The sequence below is a fragment of the Pristiophorus japonicus genome, chromosome X, assembly GCF_044704955.1.
Source record: "Pristiophorus japonicus isolate sPriJap1 chromosome X, sPriJap1.hap1, whole genome shotgun sequence".
NCBI lineage: Eukaryota > Metazoa > Chordata > Chondrichthyes > Pristiophoridae > Pristiophorus > Pristiophorus japonicus.
Window position 1 is genome coordinate 37,560,012 of NC_092010.1, and position 23,393 is coordinate 37,583,404.

General features: G+C 49.5%; 1 protein-coding gene across 1 annotated transcript in view; it reads right to left on the minus strand.

Moving 5' to 3' along the window:
* The window catches only part of cdk4 (cyclin dependent kinase 4), a 36,867-nt gene that overhangs the window by 13,106 nt on the left and 368 nt on the right, over positions 1–23,393 (minus strand). Inside the window, exons 2-5 of the mRNA XM_070869659.1 lie at positions 12,846–13,103; positions 8,124–8,259; positions 2,546–2,713; positions 861–970 (exon numbers count right to left, since the gene is read on the minus strand). Of these exons, the coding sequence (XP_070725760.1) occupies positions 861–970; positions 2,546–2,713; positions 8,124–8,259; positions 12,846–13,066 (635 nt within the window). The 5' untranslated portion in view covers positions 13,067–13,103. The remainder of the gene's footprint in view (positions 1–860; positions 971–2,545; positions 2,714–8,123; positions 8,260–12,845; positions 13,104–23,393) is intronic.

Consider the following 23,393-nt stretch of genomic DNA (forward strand, 5'->3'; position numbering starts at 1 on the left):
CGAGTCTCTGAATATATTCAAGGCTGAGATCAATAGATTTTTGGACTCTAGGGGAAATCAAGGGATATGGAGATCAGGCGGGAAAGTGGAGTTAAGGTCGAAGATCAGCCGTGATCTTATTGAATGTAGGCCAAATGGCCTACTCATACTTATGTTCTTATGTCTGAACCTCACCACACTGGTGCCCTGTTTAGTTGGAAATGGGGATCGGGCAGGAAAGTGATAGAAGATCAGCCATGATCTTATTGAATGGCGGAGCAGGCTCGAGGGGCCGTGTGGCCTACTCCTATTTACGTTCTTATGTTCTAGATCAAAGTAGATGGTTTAACGTGATAGGCAGAGCCCAGAGGTAAACGTAAACAATACCCCATCCATTTCACTAGTGAAAGAGACACAACCCCCCCCTCCCATGCAGCCACCTCAAGATACCGAGGACGAACAGCTGCTGCTGCCCTCGCTGTTAAAGAGCAAGTCCACCAGATTCAGCTCACAAGCAGAACGAGGCGGGCGGAATGCTGCCCAGATCACAGTCGCTCGCAGACAGCAACAGGCCACAACACGCCACCCGGAAACAAGGAACTGCTTCCCAAACAGGCCCAAACCGAACACTACACCCGACGGCTCTCGAGGGAAAGCCCAAGGCAGGCCACCCTCCTCAGTGGCTCCGCCACACATCCCCTCCTGCTCCGTCAGGAAGGCCACCCAGCCAGCTCGCACACCTGACACTGCAAAACTCCTCCGCCTTTCCCCTTCCAAACTACGGGAGTCAAATACTTCAACTAACACTACTTTTGGGACGTCTTCGAGTGCCAGATAAAATATCCGATTGCACCAAAAAAAAGTGCCACTCCAGTACTGACCTCCTTTGAAACATCTCCGCAAAGATACAGCCTGTGCTCCACAGGTCAACAGGAGTAGCGTACGTTGCCTGTAATAGTACTTCCGGGGCACGGTACCACAGGGTCACCACCTGGCAGGGGCAGACACACATCAGATTGCAATCAAGTGTAAAGCAAAGTATCACACGGACTGGAGCATACTCTCCCACTCTCCCACTCTCCCACTCTCCCACTCTCCCACTCTCCCACTCTCCCACTCTCCCACTCTCCCACTCTCCCACTCTCCCGAGGCTTTGAGCAATAAGGGAATAAAGGGTTATGGGGAGCGGGCAGGGAAGTGGACCAGAGGCCAAGATCAGATCAGCCATGATCTCATTGAATGGCGGAGCAGCTCAAGGGGCCGAATGGCCAACTCCTGCTCCTGCTCCTATTCCTGATGTCCTTATGAGTCACTTTGAGCTTTCAAGATGGATAGATTTTTGTTTATTGGCCAAGGGTGTCCAGGGCTATGGAGTGACTGCAGGTAAATGGAGTTAGAATCATAGAATCTTTCAGTATCTTTCTTTGAAAGAAAGAGTCATCCAATTTAGTCCCAGTTGAGGTACAGATCAGCCATGATCTGATTGAATCGCGGAACAGGCTCGAGGGGCTGAATGGCCTCCTCCTGTTCCTAATGTAACAGGCTCGAGGGGCTGAATGGCCTCCTCCTGTTCCTAATGTAACAGGCTCGAGGGGCTGAATGGCCTCCTCCTGTTCCTAATGTTACAGGCTCGAGGGGCTGAATGGCCTCCTCCTGTTCCTATGATTCATGCCAGGCTCTGCTTCCATGGGCAGCGGATGCCCAACAGTATCTCTCCCCCCCGTGGCCACCTCGTCATGTGCAAATCCAGTCAGTAGCAGCAGGTAGAGACAGCCACGGGGGACACCACGGCCAATCCGGATCCTGTGCTCACACGATAGCCACATACACAGTTCCAGTGGGAGCGCCATTGGATAGCAATCAGGAGTGGCAACATGGCATTTCCCACCTTGGCTCATGGGTACAGAAACCAAATGCCCAACTGCACAGCCAGCCCAGGGCAGGGAAATAAAACCAAACCTCAACTTTCCTGGTCTGGATGGCTCAGTACCCAGTCACCTGTTCCATCTGCAAGGTAGTTCATTTTATTCATTCATGGGATGTGGGCGTCACGGGCAAGGCTGACATTTATTGCCCATCCCTAATTGCCCTTTAAGAGCCGCCTTCTTGAACCGTTGCAGTCCGTGTGGTGATTGTACCCACACAATTCTGACTTTGCTGTAGTGGTTTGGTACAACTGAGTGGTTCACTGGGCCATTGGAGGGGGCAGTTAAGACTCAACCACATTGCTGTGGGTCTGGAGTCATACATAGGACCAGACCGGGTAAGGACAGCAGATTTCCTTCCCTAAAAAAGGACATCAGTGAACCAGATGGGTTTTTAACGACAAACCGGTGATTTCATGGTCACCATTACTGATACCAGCTTTTTATTCCAGATTTATTTATTAACTGTATTTAAATTCCTCAGCTGCCGTGGTGGGATTTGAACCCGGTCTCCGGATCAATAGCCCAGGCCTCTGCATTACTAGCCCCAGTAATGTAGCCACCATGCTATCATGCCAGTTAAACGGTCCCCTCAACGAGGCTGGACTGCAACAATCTTCGGCCTGCAGCTTCCTGCTTACCACTGGAGTGAGGGCCATCTGGCAGCTGTAGATACGAGCCAGGCCAAAGTCAGCCAGCTTCACCTGACCCCGGCTGGTCACCAGGATGTTCTCCGGCTTGAGGTCCCGATGCACCACACTGTGGGAATGAAGGAATGCCAGGCCGCTCAGCAACTGGTTCATCAGATCCTGTCCAAAAAACGACGACAATCCCATTAGGAGAGGTCTCACACAAGGACTGCCCCCCCCCCCCCCCCCCCCCCCCCACCACTCTGGCTAACCAAGTTACTGAATACCTCCCCGGTTGAGTTAACGACAGGGGCATTTAAGCTTCATTGCGTGGTGAACACAAACCCTAGTTGGGCAGTTTGGGGTTTTCATCAAGAAAGTCCAAGATGATTAGAAGTAGAAAACAAGAGTCTCCTGGACTAGTTTTGATCGCCTAGACGGGTCGGAGTGTAATTTCCCAGATGTTTGCCCCTCAAATTGGCCTGGGTTTTTTCAAAACAATCTTTTTTTGCCTCTCCCAGGAGATCACATGGTTTCGGGTGGGACGGAGTGTCCATGTTGTGATACACAAGGTATCGCAATTGGGTGGGACAGGCTCGATGGTCTCCATCTACTTGATTCCCAAGATGAAGGGGTTGTCTTATGAGGAAAGGTTGAGCCTATACTCATTGGAGTTTAGAAGAATGATGAGGGGTTATGGGGAGCGGGCAGCGAAGTGGACCAGAGTCCATGATCATATTAAATGGCAGAGCAGGCTCGAGGGGCCGTATGGCCAACTCGTGCTCCGGAGTGCAGCGGCAGGTCAGAGTGCAAAGGTAAGAGTTTGGTAAGTGGGAGAGTTCAGGCAAGTGGGAGCAGGTGTTGTTGCTTTGTCTTGTTTTCCCCACTAGTGCTGACTCCCTGACCTGGGAGGAAAAAAAACCGAAGTGTGACGTCACAGCAAGAGGTTCGGGGACGTCGGAGCAGCCTATAAAGGCCCAGTGGCAGTCGGAGAGGTGGGAGTTTGGGGACGTCGGAGCGGCCTATAAGGGCTAGCTGATGCAGCTGCAGCAGGGAAAGAAGGCAAAAAAGTAGAAAGAAATCGAAAGGTGACGTCACAGCCAAGTGATTGGTGAGTAGTTTTTTTTCTTTTTATCAGTAAGCAACCTTTAGCATTGTTGTTGCCAAATTAAGTTAATCTAGGGGTTAAGTCATGGCAGGAGAGCTCAGACACGTGTTATGTTCCTCCTGTACTATGTGGGAAGTGCATCGGGCTGCAGCTCTTGGCAGACCGCATTGCGGCATTGGAGCTGTCGGTGGATTCACTGGAGCATCCACGATGCTGAGAATGATGTGAACGGTAAAGGTTACACGGCCAGATAGGGAATGTGTGACCATCAGGCAGAGCTGTGCAAGGAAGGTAGTGCAGGGGTCCCCTGCGGTCATCCCCCTGCAAAACAGATACACCGCTTTGGGTACTGTTGGGGGGGGATGACTCATCAGGGGAGGGCAGCAGCAGCCGCCAAGTTCATGGCACCGTGGGTGGCTCTGCTGCACAGGAGGGCAGGAAAAAGAGTGGAAGAGCTATAGTGGTAGGGGATTCAATTGTAAGGGGAATAGATAGACGTTTCTGCGGCCGCAACCGTGACTCCAGGATGGTATGTTGTCTCCCTGGTGCAAGGGTCAAGGATGTCTCGGAGCGGCTGCAGGGCATTCTGAAAAGGGAGGGTGAACAGCCAGTTGTCGTGGTGCATATAGGTACCAACGCTATAGGTAAAAAACGGGATGAGGTCCTACAAGACGAATTTAGGGAGCTAGGAGCTAAATTAAGACAGACCTCAAAAGTAGTAATCTCAGGATTGCTACCAGTGCCACGTGCTAGTCAGAGTAGGAATCGCAGGATAGCTCAGATGAATACATAGCTTGGAGTGGTGCAGAAGGGAGGAATTCAAATTCCTGGGACATTGGAATCGGTTCTGGGGGAGGTGGGACCAGTACAAACCGGACGGTCTGTACCTGGGCAGGACCGGAACCAATGTCCTAGGGGGAGTGTTTGCTAGTGCTGTTGGGGATGGATTAAACTAATATGGCAGGGGGATGGGAACCTATGCAGGGAGACAGAGGGAAGTAGAATGGGGACAGAAGCAAAAGATAGAAAGAAGAAAAGTAAAAGTGGAGGGCAGAGAAACCCAAGGCAAAAAGCAAAAAGGGCCACATTACAGCAAAATCCTAAAGGGGCAAAGGGTGTTAAAAAGACAAGCCTGAAGGCTCTGTGCCTCAATGCAAGGAGTATTCGGAATAAGGTGGACGAATTAACTGCGCAGATAGAAGTTAACGGATATGATGTAATTGGCATCACGGAGACATGGCTCCAGGGTGACCAAGGCTGGGAACTTAACATCAGGGGTATTCAGCATTTAGGAAGGATAGACAGAAAGGAAAAGGAGGTGGGGTGGCGTTGCTGGTTAGAGAGGAAATTAATGCAATAGTAAGGAAGGACATTAGCTTGGATGATGTGGAATCTGTATGGATAGAGCTGCGGAATACCAAAGGGCAGAAATCGCTAGTGGGAGTTGTGTACACACCACCAAACAGTAGTAATGAGGTTGGGGACAGCATCAAACAAGAAATTAGGGATGTGTGCAATAAAGGTACAGCAGTCATCATGGGCGACTTTAATCTACATATTGATTGGGCTAACCAAACTGGTAGCAATACGGTGGAGGAGGATTTCTTGGAGTGTATTAGGGATGGTTTTCTAGACCAATATGTCGAGGAACCAACTAGATGGCTGGCCATCCTAGACTGGGTGATGTGTAATGAGAAGGGACTAATCAGCAATCTTGTTGTGCGAGGCCCCTTGGGGAAGAGTGACCATAATATGGTAGAATTCTTTATTAAGATGGAGAGTGACACAGTTAATTTAGAGACTAGGGTCCTGAACTTGGGGAAAGGTAACTTCGATGGTATGAGACGTGAATTGGCTAGAATAGACTGGCAAGTGATACTTAAGGGTTGACAGTGGATAGGCAATGGCAAACATTTAAAGATCACATGGATGAACTTCAGCAATTGTACATCCCTGTCTGGAGTAAAAATAAAACGGGGAAGGTGGCTCAACCGTGGCTAACAAGGGAAATTAAGGATAGTGTTAAATCCAAGCAAGAGGCATATAAATTGGCCAGAAAAAGTAGCAAACCCGAGGACTGGGAGAATTTTGTAATACAGCAGAGGACGACAAAGGGTTTAATTCGGAGGGGGAAAAAGAGTATATGAGAGGAAGCTTGCTGGGAACATAAAAACTGACTGCAAAAGCTTCTACAGATATGGGAAGAGAAAAAGATTAGTGAAAACAAACGTAGATCCCTTGCAGTCAGATTCAGGTGAATTTATAATGGGGAACAAAAAAATGGCAGACCAATTGAACAAATACTTTGGTTCTGTTTTCACGAAGGAAGACACAAATAACCTTCCGGAAATACTAGGGGACCAAGGGTCGAGTGAGAAGGAGGAACTGAAGGATATCCTTATAAAGTGGGAAATTGATGGGATTGAAGGCCGATAAATTCCCGGGGCCTGATAGTCTGCATCCCAGAGTACTTAAGGAAGTGGCCGTAGAAATAGTGGATGCATTGGTGATCATTTTCCAACAGGCTATCGACTCTGGATCAGTTCCTATGGACTGGAAGGTAGCTAATGTAACATCACTGTTTAAAAAAGGAGGGAAGAGAGAAAACGGGTAATTATAGACTAACATAGAAACATAGAAAATAGGTGCAGGAGTAGGCCATTCGGCCCTTCGAGCCTGCACCACCATTCAATATCATGGCTGATCATTCACCTCAGTACCCCATTCCTGCTTTCTCTCCATACCACTTGATCCCTTTAGCCACAAGGGCCACATCTAACACCCTTTTGAATATATCCAACGAACTGGCATCAACAACTCCCTGTGGTAGGGAATTCCACAGGTTCACCACTCTCTGGATGAAGAAGTTTCTCCTCATCTCGGTCCTAAATGGCTTACCCCTTATCCTTAGACTGTGACCCCTGGTTCTGGACTTCCCCAACATTGGGAACATTCTTTTTGCATCTAACCTGTCCAGTCCAGTCAGAATTTTATATGTTTCTATGAAATCCCCTCTCATCCTTCTAAACTCCAGTGAATGCAGGCCCAGTCGATCCAGTCTCTCCTCATATGTCAGTCCCGCCATCCCGGTAATCAGTCTGAATGATGGGGAGGCTTTAATCTTTCACCTATGGAGAAGGTGGCAGCATCGACCGTGACCGGTTCTGAGGCGGTAGATGGTTGTCCACTGTTTGCGAGGAAGGTTTGATCCTTCAGGTTGTACTGTGGGGTCCTCTATAAGGAATTCATTCCATATGTCGCAGTTCTTCCGAGCATTTCGCCAACGGTCATCAAAGCTGAGGGGAGATTGCTGAAGGGCTTCGGTGACGGTCCAAAATGGCCTTCGAGATTTGAGATGGGTTGATGGCAGGTTTTTCCAAGTCGGCCTGGAATGGCATGTCTTGGCTGGTGTAGTGGTTGTACTCTCTGGAGACTGCATATTTGCGGCGTAGGTATGGTGGTGCAATATTTGCAAGCACGGGCTTGTGTGTGTTTCCTCCCCCTTTGCTTTCCCCATCTCCTGTTCCTCTTTAAAAGTAGTTCAACCCCAATTTTCTCCAGTTCTGGTAAAAAGCTCCTCATTTGAAGCATTAACTTGTCTATTCTCTCCACAGATGCTGATTCCAATCTCTGCAGTTTATTTGCTTTTTAATCAGTTCTATAAGTATTAATAACTTGGAGCCATAAGATGCAGATTCATCCCCATCACTCTTCGTCAATGTAACAACGTTATTTTGAAGATAGTGCATAGCTATCATTCTAAATTCTTACTGATTAGTTATACAGGGTTAAAATAATCTGTTTGATGTATAATCAAATAATCTTCCAGAAGTGAATTACTTGCCCCCATTAGTAACAGCTTCCACATGCTTCCAATGTTTTGTTAATAATGACACACAAACACTTTTCCTTTGGTAATCATCATCCATTCTAGCAATGGAGCAATGTTCTTATTGAAACTGAAGATTCTGAGGGAGCTTGACAGGATAGATGCAGAGAGGATGTTTTCCCTCATGGGGGAATCTAGAACTAGGGGGCATAGTTTCAGAATAAGGGGTCGTCCATTTAAGACGGAGATGAGGAGGAATTTCTTCTGAGGGTCATGAAACTTCTGAATTCTCTTGAGAGCTGTGAAGGCTGGGTCATTGAATATATTTAAAAGGTGGAGATAAACAGATTTTTGAGCGGTAAGGGAATAAAGGGTTATGGGGAGCAGGCAGGGAAGTGGAGTTGAGGCCAAGATCAGATCAGCCATGATCTTATTAAATGGTGGAGCAGGCTCAAGGGGCTGAATGGCCTACTCCTGCTCCTATTTCTTATGTTGGATCAGATGGTCTTTACCTGTCGTCATTGTTCATCTGTTCGTAACCCATGTATCAGAACTCTGTTTCAACGGTCACCCCCGCCTTGCCACTGGAGAAAGTAGCCAGGGCAGAAAGGCGGTCAGAAAGGCTGCAGGCCTGCCTCGTCAGGTGGCTTTACCTTCACAGTCTCTGCTGGTAGCCCAGGCGATGGGGCCTTCTCCAGGTAGGTCTTCAGATCCTGGTCAACATGCTCAAACACCAGGGTGACTTTGGTTTCTCGGTCCGCCCTCATCGTCGCGCACACGTCAAACAACCTATGGCAACAGGAGAGACAGTCACAAGAGGATTACAGTACGCAGCCCAACAAGGACAAACCCTCAGATCAAGACCAGTTGTTGGCAAGACAAACCCCCCCCCCCCCCCCCCAAAAGAACTTAAAAAAAAAAACGACTTGCATTTATATAGCGACTTTCACAACCTCAGGACGGCTCAGCGCTTTACGGCCAATGAAATACTTTTGGAGTGTAGTCACTGTTGTAATGTGGGAAATGTGGCAGCCAATTTGCGCACAGCAAGCTCCCACAAACAGAAATGTGACAATGACCAGATAATCTGTTCTAGTGATGTTGGTTGAGGGATAAATATTGGCCCCAGGACACCGGGAAGAACTCCCCTGCTCTTCAAAATAGTGACATGGGATCTTTTACATCCATCCAAAAGACTGGCCTTCCGACAGTGCAGCACTCCCTCAGCACTGCCCTGGAGTGTCAGCCTAGATTTCTGTGATCAATCCCTGGAGTGGGGCTCGAACCCACAACCTTCTGACTCAGGTGAGTGCGAGCCCTGGGCTCAGAGCCCCGTCACCAGCCTTTGTATATAATTTTTTTTAAATAATTCATTCATGGGATGTGAGCGTCGCTGGCAAGACCGGCATTTATTGCCCAACACTAATTGCCCGCGAGAAGGTGGTGGTGAGCCACCTTCTTGAACAGCCGCAGTCCGTGCGGTGAAGGTACTCCCAGTGTTAGGTGGCTCACAGGAGGAAGGGGTGTGGTGGGAGGAGGGGAAACAGATGAAAAGGGGTTAAAATGAGATTGTTGTGGAGTGCAGCTTCAACTGTGACCCAGTTACCAAAATTGGAACAATCTCAGAACATTCCATGCATTTCTTTTTGGACGAGAGAGACAGACACACAAAAACATCCGGCTGTAAAGGAAATGCCTGGCTGGATGTGGGCGGCGAGAGATGAGGCAAAGAACCACAGCGATGGGTTTGAACACCAATGCCTCAATTAGACACTGGAGCACAGATGTCCCGGGCAGTGTAAACATAAGGGCGAGGGACGAGGACAGACACCACGACACACACAGGCCTGGCCACAAGAGCCTGAACGGCGGGTGTGTGCAAGAATTGCCGCGCCACTAGCTGATCTCCCATGCCGCCTCTCATTGGCCCCCCCCAAGACGACCAAGGACTCAAAACGACATGGCTTCACCACCCCCCCCCCCACCCACCCCACCAGAAGAGGCCCCTCGACTACGCCAATCGTGGCATTGTTTTCCTATTTCTCCCACCGGAAATCCTGCCGGCCTTGCCAGTGCTGTTGCCAAGTCATGGGGGCACTTGCTCCTGTGATAAACTTATTATTCCCACATCATCATAGGCGGTCCCTTGTAGCGAGGATGACCTGCTTCCACACCAAAAAAGGGACGAGTTCGCTGGTGTTTCAATGAAGGACCTAAATCCAGGTCCTGAACTACATCCTGATGGGTGGAAGATGCGTGGATTTTATTTAACGTGGGGTGACCGTTGAACACCAGCCACCACACGGGCTTGACAGAGCCAGGTCTTGGTCCAGTGGCAAGGGTTAACCAGGACGACTGGAGACCAGCTCTGCTGCATGGGACTAGAGTGCACACATATCGCAGTGTGGGCTGGGCCCGTGCTGCCCCTGGGCCCAATTACAACAATGACTACACTTAAAGTACGCCATTCATTGGCGGCGAAGCACTCCGAGACGTCCGGAGGCCACGAAAAGCGCTGTACAAATGGGAGTTCCTGCTTTTGTTAAACCGAACACCTCAGGACTTCACGGGGAACGTGTTCGGCCAAACCCGCTGTGTGGAGAGCCAGGCCTCATTGGCCACGATGGCATGGCAGAGAGATTGGTGGGTTTGGTCTGTTTTATTGCTTAAAAACACTTCAAACCGCCTACACTTTAGCAGTGAGGTTTCTACATGTGATGGAGATGGATTGGAAGCCACTTGTTGGTTCAAGGACACTTGAGAGGGGAGGGTTTTTTTGTGTTCCTGTATCTGGAAGTGCCCTTGTGGGAACCACTTTGTTGACTGTGGATTTTCTGGTTTCAAAGCCCAGCAATTTATTAGTTCACTTCAAGGGCGGCTAATTGGTAGTTGGCACAAAGTGTAATCTGGGTAATAAGTGAGGTTATTGCCAGCCAGAAAATGATCCATTCCTTTCTTTCAGGCTGATATACGCCTCCCTCAGACTCGCAAGAGCTTTACTAGGCATCCTGCTAGGATAGGACAGTACTAGGAAGTTCTGCAAACTGAGGTTGGGATTTGGTGCACCGCTTCTAAAAACAGTTTGCCTCAATTGTCAAAACACTCAAAGTGGAGGAGGCCCACAGTGCAATGCAACAACCCTCAATTCAACCCCGAGTGTGTCTTGGCCACAGGGTGCCTGAGAGTGCATGGAGTGATCAGCCGTGGCTCAGTGGGTAGCACTCTCGCCTCGAAGTCAGAAGGTCGTGGGCTCGAGTCCCACTCCAGGGACTCGAGCACAAAATCTAGGCTGACAATCCGGTGCGGTGCTGAGGGAGCGTCAAACTGAGGCCCCATTTGCTCTCTCGGGTGCATGTAAAAGATCCCATGGCACTATTTCGAAGAAGAGCAGGGGAGTTATCCCCAGTGTCCTGGGACCAATATTTATCCCTCAAACAACGTAACAGAAACAGATTATTTGGTCATTATCACATTACTGTTTGCTGTGTGCAAATTGGCTGCTGCGTTTCCTACATTACAACAGTGACTGCACTTCAACAAGTACTTCATTGGCTGTAAAGTGCTTTGAGACGTCCTGAGGTTGTGAAAGGTGCTATATAAATGCACATTTTTTTTTGACTTGCAGTGACACCCCGAGTGGTTTGTTGTAATTAAGAATTGAATTCTGCTGCAGAGCAGAATGAAAGATCTCAAACCTTTCCCTTCTCCTGCAGGAAGTGTGACGTAGGGCCGGGCGACGTGTCGGCTGTGTAAATGCCCATTTCCTGTTGGGAATCCTGAACTCTCCCATCCTGTCAACGATGGGGAGCTGGAGGTGGATTGACAGCAGCCAGAGCCTGGGCCAATGGGACAGTTCCGTTGTCAGTCAGACCTGATGAGCCAGGCCGTAGGAATGTCATTGTGTCGTGTCCTGCGTGTGCTTAAAGGGAACGGTACGGAGCAGTTGCCCAGAAAATAAAAATAAAGACTTGCATTTATATAGCGCCTTTCATGGCCTCCAGACATCTCAAAGCACTTCACAGCCAATGAAGTACTTTATGGAGTGCAGTCACTGTTGTAATGTGGAAAACACGGCAGCCAATTTGTGCACAGCAAGCTCCCACAGCAACGTGACAATGAGCTGATAATCAGTTTCAGTGATGTTGGTTGAGGAATAAATATTGACCAGGACATCGGGGAGAACTTTCTTCAAAATAGTGCCTTGTGATCGTTTACGTCCACCCGAGAGAGCAGACGGGGCCTCGGTTTAACGTCTCATCTGAAAGATGGTCCCTCCGACAGTGCGGCGCTCCCTCAGTACTGCCCCTCCGACAGTGCGGCGCTCCCTCAGTACTGCCCCTCCGACAGTACGGCGCTCCCTCAGCACTGCACTGGAGTGTCCGCCTAGATTTGTACGTTCAAGTCTCTGGAGTGGGACTTGAACCTACAACCTCAGGCGAGAGTGCGACCCAGAGCCACGGCAAGTGCAGAGAGATGTGAAATCGACCCACAATTCCTGCCGATGATCAAAACAAAATAGGGTCAGTTCGATGTGTGTGGTACTGAGCCCCATGGATCACAAGGAGCCAGCTTTCAGCTCCAAGGCTGTGCTGACTGAGCCAAGCTTGGCCACGCCAGATCATTGGCCCCCAGTTAGGGAGAGGCGATCAGGGACTCCCGCTCCCCCATCACTCGCCAGTGATCCTTGCTGGAAACAGTTCAGGTTTGGCGGCCTCCCGCAGCCGAATAGCCTCCGGCACTTGCACTCTAGGCTTGTGCGTAAAGAATCAGAAATAGAATCACAGAAATTTACAGTACGGAAGGAGGCCATTTTGGCCCATCGTGTCCGTGCCGGCCGACCAAGAGCTACCCGGCCTAATCCCACTTTCCAGCTCTCGGTCCGTAGCCCTGCAGGTTATGGCACTTCAAGTGCACATCCAAGTACTTTTTAAATGTGGTGAGGGTTTCTGTCTCTACCACCCTTTCAGGCAGTGAGCTCCGCCCCAGACCCCCACCACCCTCTGGGTGAAAACATTTCCCCTCAAATCTGTTCTTAAATCCTCCCCCCCCCCCCCCCCCCCAAAATTACTTTAAATTTATGCTCCCTGGTTGTTGACCCCTTTGCTATATCTGGGCCCCTCATAATTTTATACACTTCAATGTGTGTCTGCTCCTCGGTTCCAAAGAAAACAACCCCAGCCTAGCCAATCTTGCCTCATCACTAAAATTCCCCAGTCCAGTCAACATCCTGGTAAATCTCCTCTGTACTCTCTCCAGTGCAATCACATCTTTCCTGTAATGTGGTGACCAGAACTGCACGCAGTACTCCAGCTGGGGCCTACTGAAAGATGGAACTCCCCAGGCCCCCCCTCCTTCCCCAGTCCAGGCACCCTCACCTCACAACGTTGGGATGGTCAAAGTGCCCCAGTCGCTTCAGGAGGGCCACTTCCCTCACGGTGGACGGCGGCAGGCCATCTTCGTCCCGCTGGACCCGCACATTTTTAAGGGCGACAAATTTGCCGCTCCGCGAGTCTCGGGCCTTGTAGACAGTGCCATACGCCCCTCCTCCGATCTCTGCCACGGGCTCGTACTGAGTCACGGAACTCTGCTCCATCATCCCACAACACACGGCCCTTCCCCCTCCCGACAATCGCCTGGAAAAAATTAGAACATGTAAGAAATTGTGAATTGCAAGAAAACTCAAGACCAAAAAGTCTCTTCAGACTGGTGTTGTAATTGAAGGATTCACTCTCTGGTACAATAGCTAAAGCTACTGGAACAGCATGAACGTAAATAACTGATAACAGGCAGCTCCAAACATCTAAAGGCCAAGCTTGGGAGGGTAAATGTGAAGGAGGGTTTCACCCAAGAGTTGAGACAAAGAACTCAACATGCCATAGGTTAAATGTTCCTGCCAATATCTTACTCCAAGCCCACTCCTAAAAAAGAGAGAGAATAAAAGAAAGACCTAGAAGGCGTTTCAGGGCAGACGGTGAAGATAAGAATGGTTCGTGCCACCAGCCGTTCTGTCCGATTGGGACTAGTACCAGCTACTGGTCATGGTCATGGTCATATGTCTATCCTGCTTGTGTGTCGTGTTTGACTATATTTGAACCACTGCTCGCTTAATAAAATGCCTTATAACTCCGAAGACCCTTTGGATATGTGACCCATGATCCTAATCTTACCAACGGGCTCACTTTGGTTCGTCCTCTGGAGAAATCTGGGAAGTCGTCTCCTCTGCTGGAGGACAGTTCGAGCCACCCTCCAGCATCTTGCCCAGAACAGCTACTGTTCACGGTCGAACCTCGACAGCGAGTATAAAGCTATTTAACCATGAGAAGCCTCACAGCCGAGCCCTAGCCAGAAGGACGGATGCACGCACACACACACACACACACACACACACACATTTTCCAGACAGGGGTCGCTGGACAGTGACCAGGAGCAGGAATCCTGTCTAATTTTGCCCTCATTTACCAGGGATGCCAAGACCAATTGTAATTCTGCCACTCTTCCCTCCACCACCAGCGCACCGTGGCTGCAGTGTGTACCATCTACAAGATGCACTGCAGCAACTCGCCAAGGCTTCTTCGACAGCACCTCCCAAATCCGCAACCTCTACCCGTCTAGAAGGACAAGGGCAGCAGGCGCATGGGAACACCACCTCCTCCACGTTCCCCTCCCAGTCACACACCATCCTGACTTGGAAATATATCGCTGTTCCTTCATCGTCGCTGGGTCATAATTCTGGAACTCCCTCCCTAACAGCACTGTGGGAGTACCTTCACCACACGAACTGCAGCGGTTCAAGAAGGTGGCTCATCACTGCCTTCGAGGGCAATACGCTGGGATTGGTGGGTGGTAGCATAGTGGTTCTGTTACTGGACTAATAATCCACAGGCCTGGACCAATGATCAGGAAACAAGACTTCAAATCCCACCACGGCAGCTGGGGAATTTAAATTCAATTATTTAAATAAAATCAGGAATAAAAAAAACAGTATTAGTAATGGTGAAACAATCAGATTGCTGCAAAAAACCATCTGGTTCATTGATGTCCTCTAGGGAAGGAAATCTGCCGCCCTTATCCAGTCTGGGCCTATATGTGACTCCAGACCCATAGCAACGTGATTAACTCTGAACTGAAATAGCCTCGTGATCCTTGGACCAAACGGCTACAAAACGGACTGCAGCGATTCAAGGTAGCAGCTCGCCACTATCTTTTCAGGGGCAATTAGGGATGGGCAATAAATGCCGGCCTTGCCAGCAACGCCCACACATGAACAAATTTTGTAAAAACCACCGCGAGCCTAGTGTTGGGTCGGAGCACGTTCAGCCTCCAGCAGCGACTCCACACCAGCGATCCCTCAGGCTCCAGCAGGGACTCCACACCAGCGATCCCTCAGGCTCCAGCAGGGACTCCACACCAGCGATCCCTCAGGCGCCGAGCTCCTGATCTGGGCGGTGTAGTTGTGGGAAGATGGAGGCCGAGTAACGCTAACTCGGGCCTCCTATCGGAGTCACCGGTTCATCTTCCTGCAATCGCGTACACTGCGTCGGAGACAGGGGGAAGGGGACGGAAAGGGAGCAAGTAACTTCAAGAATGAAGATGCTTCACAAACACAGCCTAATAGGGCCTGAACCTGGCAGATAAAGATCCTCCGTCTATATCGAATTATCAAGAGAACAGCCTTGATGTGGCGAGCTTCTGAAATCATTCCCAGGATGTGGGCGTCGCTGGCCGCTGTGGCCAATCCAGAGTCACCCTTGAGAAAGTCATTGGACAACGGAGTGGTTTGCTGGGCCACTTCAAAAGGGCAATTGAGAGTTTGGCTGGTGTGGGACTGAAGTCACATTTAGGCCCAGAGTGGGCAGGTTTCCTTCCCTAAAGGCCATTCGTGAACCAAATGTTTTTTTCCCCCCCCCCTCAACAGAGATCAGATTTTTATTTCTAGATATTTTTGAATTTATTAAAACCGAATTTAAATTCTCAAACTGTCGTGGTGGGATTTGAACCCACACATCAATGGATTTAGACCGGGCAGATTACTACTCAAGGAACAAATCACCAGGCTACCACACTGCCCCAGAGTGTGAAGTGGGAGGGTGGGGAGGGACTAAGAAAAGGAAAAACAAAAAACAGCCAGGGCTTCCAGTCTTTATTGCAAGCCAGATACCCCTTCTAGAAAGGGCACGGACAGGATCAGGCTCAGCTGTGATGCCTTATACAGTCAAATAGACTGCCCATAAACTTGCATTTATAAATCACCTTTAACATAGCAAACATCCAAGGCATTTCAAGACACCTCTAGCACTAGTGATGACCAAAAGCAAGACAATAGTTCTTGGAGGTTTTTAAGATGGGGAGCGGCAGGCAGGTAGCCCCAGAGTACAGCCAAGATGGCTGAAAGCACTGCCAATGGTGGAGTGGGGTGGGGGGGGGGGGGGAGAAACAGAAAGAGAGAAGATGCGGTTATAGAGGACAACAGTCAGAGGACTGGAGGCACTGGGTGGGACGTAGGGCCGGAAAAGGTTACACACTCACAAGTGGATTATCTTGCCGCAGGTGGCAAACGAACTGCCCCACCCGACAGCCAACAGACCCAGAGAAAAATAAATCACTGCATAAAAACCCAGACACTGTGGACGAGGCTCAGAGCTGGGCCGAGTTGTCCCACCTAGCAGTGGTGAGCAGCTATGGGGTGGTTTATATTCTGCAACCGCCCCCCCCTCCCCAAAACATCTCCTCGAGGACACCACTCCGTTCAGAAATACAGTTCACCAGGTGCTTTGCTGCACTGTCGGAGGGGCCGTCTTTCAGGATGAGACATTAAACTGAGGTCCCGTCTGCTCTCTCAGGTGGATGTAAAAAATCCCATGGCACTATTTCGAAGAGGAGTAGGGGAGTTATCCCTGGTGTCCTGGCCAATCAACATCAGTAAAAAAAACAAGTTATCTGGGTCATGATCACATTGCTGTTTGTGGGAGCTTGCTGTGCGCAAATTGGCTGCCGCGTTTCCCACATTACAACTGCACTCCCAAGTTCTTCATTGGCTGTGAAGCGCTTTGAGATGTCCGGAGGCCGTGAGAGGCGCTATATAAATGCAAGTCTTTCTTTTCTTTCAACTTAAACACAGTTGTATCACCAAAGCCCTGCCAAAGTCCTGGGTGTGTTGTGTGTGGTGCGGGAGGGGAAGGAGTGTGAGGAATGAGAACGCAAGGTGATGGTTGTGAAACACAGTTTCGCTCTACTGCTGAGAGACAGAAACTTGCACCAGATGGTCTTGTGGAATTGGTTGTAGCACTAAAACATGAATGCTGCTGAAAATGGCTTCAATTCTCACAGAAGCCATCCTGCAGATTTTTAACTAGAATCAGAGATTTATACAACAACAACAACTTGGATTTATAAAGTCCCCGATAATGTAGTAAAACATCCCAAGGTAAATCAGACAGAATTTGACACCGAGTCACATAAGGAGAAATTAGGGCAGGTGACCAAAAGAGGGAGGTTTTAAGGAGCGTCTTAAAGGACGAGAGAGAGGTGGGAAGCGGTTTAGGGAGGGAATTCCAGAGCTTTGGGCCCAGGCAGCTGAAGGCACGGTCGCCAATGGTGGAGCAATTAAAACCAGCACAGGAGGTGGCCATTCGGCCCATCGTCCTGTGTCGGCTCTTTGAAAGAGCGATCCAATTAGTCTTCCCCCCCCCCCAGCCCTTTCCACATAGGGAAAAATTTGCAGGGCTTTCAAATAAACTACATTTCAGGGGGTTTTTTTTAAATATAAAAGTTGTCCGCCTCGTGTCCTGCAGCCAATGCCGTCACTATGGCAACAGTGTGTCTGTTCTGTTATCAGCAGCTCAGTGCCAGAGGCAACAGAGAAACAGTATCTGCTCAATCCCAAGGTTCCATTTAAAAAAAAACAGAAATGGAAGAATATTTTAGCAGCTTTCCTTAGTGAAGTACTCATTTCGACGCCGCTAAAGCTGGTTAAATGTGCGCTCTAGGCCAACTGGAAACCAGACCAGAGTATCCAAGCTCCAAGCAACACTCCCTGTTATGTCTCAATCCGAATGTGCTACCTTAACCCTCCTGATTCACAAGTCAGATTTAAATTCAATTAATGCCAACAATGGGTCCAAGCCCAACAGTTTGGTTGCAGTCTTTAAGATGATGAAGGGGTTGGATCGGGTCGATGTAGAGAGGATGTTTCCACTTGTGGGGGAGACCAGAACTAGGGGGCCATCAACAGAACACAAAAGCAAAATTCTGCGGATGCTTGAATCTGGAATAAAAACAGAAAATGCTGGAAATCTCAGCGGGTCAGGCAGCATCTGTGGAGAGAGAAACAGAGTTAACGTTTCGGGTCGATGACCCTTCCTCAAAACTGGAGTGTGTTCGAGATGTAACAGGTTCTTAAGGAAGTGCAGGGGCAGTAAAAAGGGGGAGGGCAGGAAATAACAAAAAGGGAGGTCTGTGATAGGGTGGGAGGCAGGAGAGATGAGAGACACAAAAGGGATAACATAAGAACATAAGAAATAGGAGCAGGAGTAGGCCATTTGGCCCCTTGAGCCTGCTCCGCCATTTAATAAGATCATGGCTGATCCGATCATGGACTCAGCTCCACAACCCCTTATCATTCTTCTGAACTCCAATGCTGATGGGCCATCAATATAAGATACTCATTGATAAATCCAACAGAGAACTCAGGAGAAACTTCTTTACCCAGAGCGGGGTGAGAATGTGGAACTCGCTGCCACAGGGAGGGGTTGAGGCGAATAGTATCGATGTATTTAAGGGGAAGCTGGATAAACACATGGGGGAGAAAGGAATCGAACTAATGCCGATGGGGCTAGATGGGAGGGAGGAGGCTGGTGTGGAGCATAAACACCGGCACGGACCCATGGGGCCGATTGGCCGGTTTCTGTGCTGCAAGTACTTTGTAACCCCATTATCAGGTCTGTGCAGGCCAGTTAACACAGGAAATCTTCAGTCATTATTAAGATCAGCTCATTCAGGGAATCCAGGCACCCGCCCATGACCCAGAGATGGAGAAGCAGGGAGCCATCTGCCAACTGCTAAAGCCATTGTGAGCAGACCACAAACTGGTATGCAAATGTGGACTGGGAGAAGAATACAGGGTGTTCTATGAGGCAAGGGAGGTTAGATGATGTTAGCCGTGGCAAATCTCACCCGAGTCAGGAAGGGTGTGGGTTCAAGTCCCACTCCAGAGACTAGAGCATATAATCTAATTGACGCTCCCAAGTGCAGGGGGGGGGGAAAAGAAGGGGACCGAGGGAGCGCTGCACCGTCGGCGGGGCGGTACTGAGGGAGCGCTGCACTGTCAGAGGTGCTGTCTTTCGGATAAGATATTAAACCGAGGCCCCGTCTGCCCCCTCAGGTGAACATAAAAGGTCCTATGGCACTATTTCGAAGACTAGCAGGGGAATTATCACCAGTGTCCTGTGCCAATATTTATCCTTCAAATCAACATCACAAACAGATTATCTGGTCATTGTCACATTATAGAAATGCAAGTCTTTCTGAGCAAAGGTCATCGATCTCGCTCGATCTCTCCACAGATGCTGCCTGACCTGCCGAGTGTTTCCAGCATTTTCTGGGGTTTTTTCCGATTTCCAGTATTTCGCTTTCTTTTCATTCTTGCATTCCTCCCTTCCTTGTCAGAAAGACAGAAGCGGAAAGGAGGAGAGATTTCAACATTTTCTTACCATCAGTCTCATGACTTCACTAGGCATCACAAACAAAATAGCAGAGGTCAGCTGATTCATAAATCCAGCTGAGAAGTTACATTTTTTAAAATTTGCTCACAGGATGTGGGCGTCGCTGGCAAGGCCGGCATTTATTGCCCATCCCTAATTGCCCCTCGAGAAGGTGGTGGTGAGTGGCCTTCTTGAACCGCTGCAGTCCGTGTGGTGAAGGTGCTCCCACAGTGCTGTTAGGGAGGGAGTTCCAAGATTGTGACCCAGCGATATAAATCTCTCTCCCCCTTTTCCCCCCTCCCCCATTTTAAGAGAAGGCTTTAAGTGAGCTGCTGATAAGCCTTGGAGAAACATGGGGCAGGATATTGTGGATCAGACAGCCTCAAGTCTTCTGCTGTCACACAAACGGCAACATAGTCAAAACATCATCTCACAAGAGACGAGACAAAAGTGACCCACCCCACACACAAAACCAAACGCAACCCTTGGCTTTAACCAGAGACTAGCTCAATACTGGCAGCAAAAATCCAACGAGCAGAAGTCTTATCTGATTGGCATGCAGATCTTTCCATTTACGGTGGTGTTAAAAGCAAAATGAACAGGGTGGGAGGAAGAGAGAATTTTATATTTAAAGTTCCAGGAACCCAATGATTTACATGGAAGCATTGACAATTTGCATAGCACTGACTTTTTAAAAAAAACCCAGACCCTCAGGACTGCACAGAACCACTCACTCCATTTCTTTCACCTAGTGTTTTAAGAACATAAGAAATAGAAGCAGGAGTCGGTCATTCGGCCCCTCGAGCCTGCTCCACCATTTAATAAAATCAGGGCTGATCTGATCATGGACTCAGCTCCACTTCCCTGCCCGCTCCCCATAACCCTTCACTCCCTTATCGGTTTAGAAACTGTCTATCTCTGTCTTAAAATTTAATAGACAGCTTGTTAAACTGCGTTCCCCAGCCTCTGACTCCAGCCCTCTCCCCAACTCCTGTCTGAGGCTGAACCAGACTGTTCGCAACCTCTGTCATATTTGACCCTGAAATGAGCTTCCAGCCACATATACGCAGCATAACTAAAACCATTCGTTTCCACCTCCGTAACATCGCCCGTCTCCGCCCCCTGCCTCAGCTCATCCGCTGCTGAAGCCCTCAACCGTGCCTTTGTTACCTCCAGACTTGACTATTCCAACGCACTCCTGGCTGGCCTCCCACATTCTACCCGACGTAAACCAGAGGTGATCCAAACCCCACCCCCACCTCCGCGAGATGTCTGCGCTCCTCAAATTCTGGCCTCATGAGCATCCCTGATTATAATCGCTCCACCATTGGCGGCCGTGCCTTCTGTTACCTGGGCCCCAAGCTTTGGAACTCCCTCCCTAAACCTCTCCGCCTCTCTATCCTCCTTCAAGACGCTCCTTAAAACAGATCGCTTTGATCAAGCTTTTGGCCACCTGCGCTAATTTCTACTCATGTGACTCAGTGTCAAATTTTTTTAATCTCAATCTTCCTGTGAAGTGCCCTGCGACATTTCACTGTGAAAGGCGCTATATAAATACAAGTTGTTGTTGGATTTGACAACCTTCTGCATCAATGAACGTGCCCAAGGAATCCCGTTCAAGCCACGCAATTCTACCACCCGCCCAGTTTACTCGGATTTCGCAAAGAGCAGCAAGCAACACTAGCCGCTGCATGAGCAGAGGTCGGCAAGCGGAAAGGCCCATTGCCGGCCTGCATCAACCAAGGGCCTGCCAAGCCCCTGCCAAGCCCAGCTACAGCCAACAAACGCTGACTGCGGTCAGTCTGACGCTGGTGGTAACAGCGCCTTCAGAGGCACTCGAAAAAGTCAGCTCTTGCGTCCCACACACCATCTCACTGAATGTACAGTGCTGCCCTGACGTTAGAGCTGCAGTCAGGTACAATGTAAACACAAGAACATAAGTATTAGGAGCATGAATAAGCCATTTGGCCCCTCGAGCCTGCTCCGCCATTCAATGTCATGGCTGATCTTCGATCTCAACGCCACCTTCCCACCCGATCCCCAGATCCCTCGATTCCCTCAGTGCCCAAAAATCTAATCAATCTCTGTCTTGAATACACAGCCCTCTGGGGCAGAGAATTCCAGAGATTCACCACCCTCCGAGTGAAGAAATTCCTCCTCATCTCAGTCCTAAATGGCCCACCCCTTATTCTGAGACAGTGACCCCTGGTTCTAGACTCCCCAGTCAGTCAGAGGAAAACAACCTCTCGGCATCTCAAGGGGCCTTCAATACCTGAAAGACAACACTATGGGGTCTCTCTCTCTCTCACCTTTTTCACCATGTATTTTCCATAGTCCTCCTCCCTCCCACCCCACCCACTATGGTAGAAAAACAGGGAACTTCCCACAACACACATTCCCCGTCTCAAAATCCCCACGCTGAAACATCTCCCCGCTCTGGACCATTCACTTGGATTACATCAATGCCTTGGTGATTTCAACGTCCACCTTAACTTGCCACTGCACCCCCTCCCCCCCCCGGCAATTTCCTTGCCTTCCTTCTTCAACCTCATCCTCCGCATTGACTCTCCCTCACAAACCCCCACCACAGCTTGACTTCCTCATCACACATGCCCTTCAGAACTCTTAAGTTCCTTTAACCAACGGGCTGTCTCAATCACTTCCTCAACCATCACCATCCACCCCGCCGGCCTCTCGCACTCCAACCTCCAGCTCTAGGACTTCACATCTCGTTCATTTCAATAACAGCCTGGCCTCCTTTGACACGCTTGTGGTCACCAGATCCTGGATAATCCTCCATCCCGAATCATTTCTCCTGGTCCAACTGTCGCCTCCATGGCCTCAAACTTGGTCTCATCACATTAACGACGATCGCTTCCCTTTCACAGTCCCGTGACTCCAACCTATCTCTTGCTCCACACACTCCGCTCCAGTGGTTGCTCTTGTCCCAGCCTCTTGGAGCTCCACCCATCACCAAAAGACCCTGCTCTTCCACTGCTCCCGGCCCTCTCCCTGTGTCAGCCGTGGCCCAGTGGGCAGCACACTCGCCTCGGAGTCAGAAGGTTGTGGGTTCAAGTCCCACTCCTGGGACTTGAGCACATAAATCCAGGCTGACACTGCACTGCAGTACTGAGGGAATGCCGCACTGTCAGAGGGGCGGCACTGAGGGAGAGTCAGTACTGACTGAGTACCGCACTGTCAGAGGGGCGGTATCGAGCTAGCACCGCACTGCCGGAGCAGTGGGACAGCACTGAGGGAGTGCTGCACTGTTGGCTCTCTCGGGTGAATGTAAAAGATCCCATGGCACTATTTTGAAGAAGAGCAGGGGAGTTCTCCCCGGTGTTCTGGTCAATATTTATCCCTCAACCAACAGATGATCTGGGTCATTATCACAATGCTGTGTGTGGGAGCTGTGCGCAAATTAGCTGCCGTGTTTCCCCACATTACAACAGTGACTACACTCCAAAAGTACTTCATTGGCTGTAAAGCGCTTTGGGAAGCCCGGTGGTCATGAAAGGCGCTGCAGAAATGCAAGTCTTTCTTTCTCTTCCCCCTAAGCAGTGTACACTTTTTGTTTCCAGACTATACAAAGAACGCTACAGATATGCAAGTGAGCAAACGCTGCGAGCTTAAAATCAGCACATCCTTTTTTTTAAAATAAAGACCGTGGCAGATCCAGAGAGTATTTGCTGATGAAAAAAAGTACAAGACTGAGCAGGCTGCTGCCATCTTGACCATTGCCAGACACAACCCCCACCAGCTAAACCGTGAGCTGCTCCAGTCCCAGTGAGGCAGATCGATCTCGAGAAAATACTTCCATTCCGAATTATCGCAGCGCTGCGATAAAATTCCAATGTTATTTTTCTCCAGAAATAATTGCAAACTTGGAGTTTCAAAGGGTTAAAAAAAAATGTGGGGGGGGGGGGGGGGGAACACCACTTCAACCTCCCCTGGTTTGGGTCAGGCGAGAGACCCGCGAGATATCAGACCGGAGATCCGAAGTTTAATGAGATTTTTTTTAGAAAGTTCAATAAAACCGTGCAGCCTCTTCGCACGTGGCCGCAGAAAGCAATCCTTTTGTCAGCCTTTTAACAGACGCTTCGGCGCCGCAAAAAGCAGCTGGTCTTTTGAAACACACACACACCCACCCACTTCGAGGTTGCAATTCATTGTGGCAAGATATATTACATATATACAAATATTCTTCAAAATCAATCACTTTCC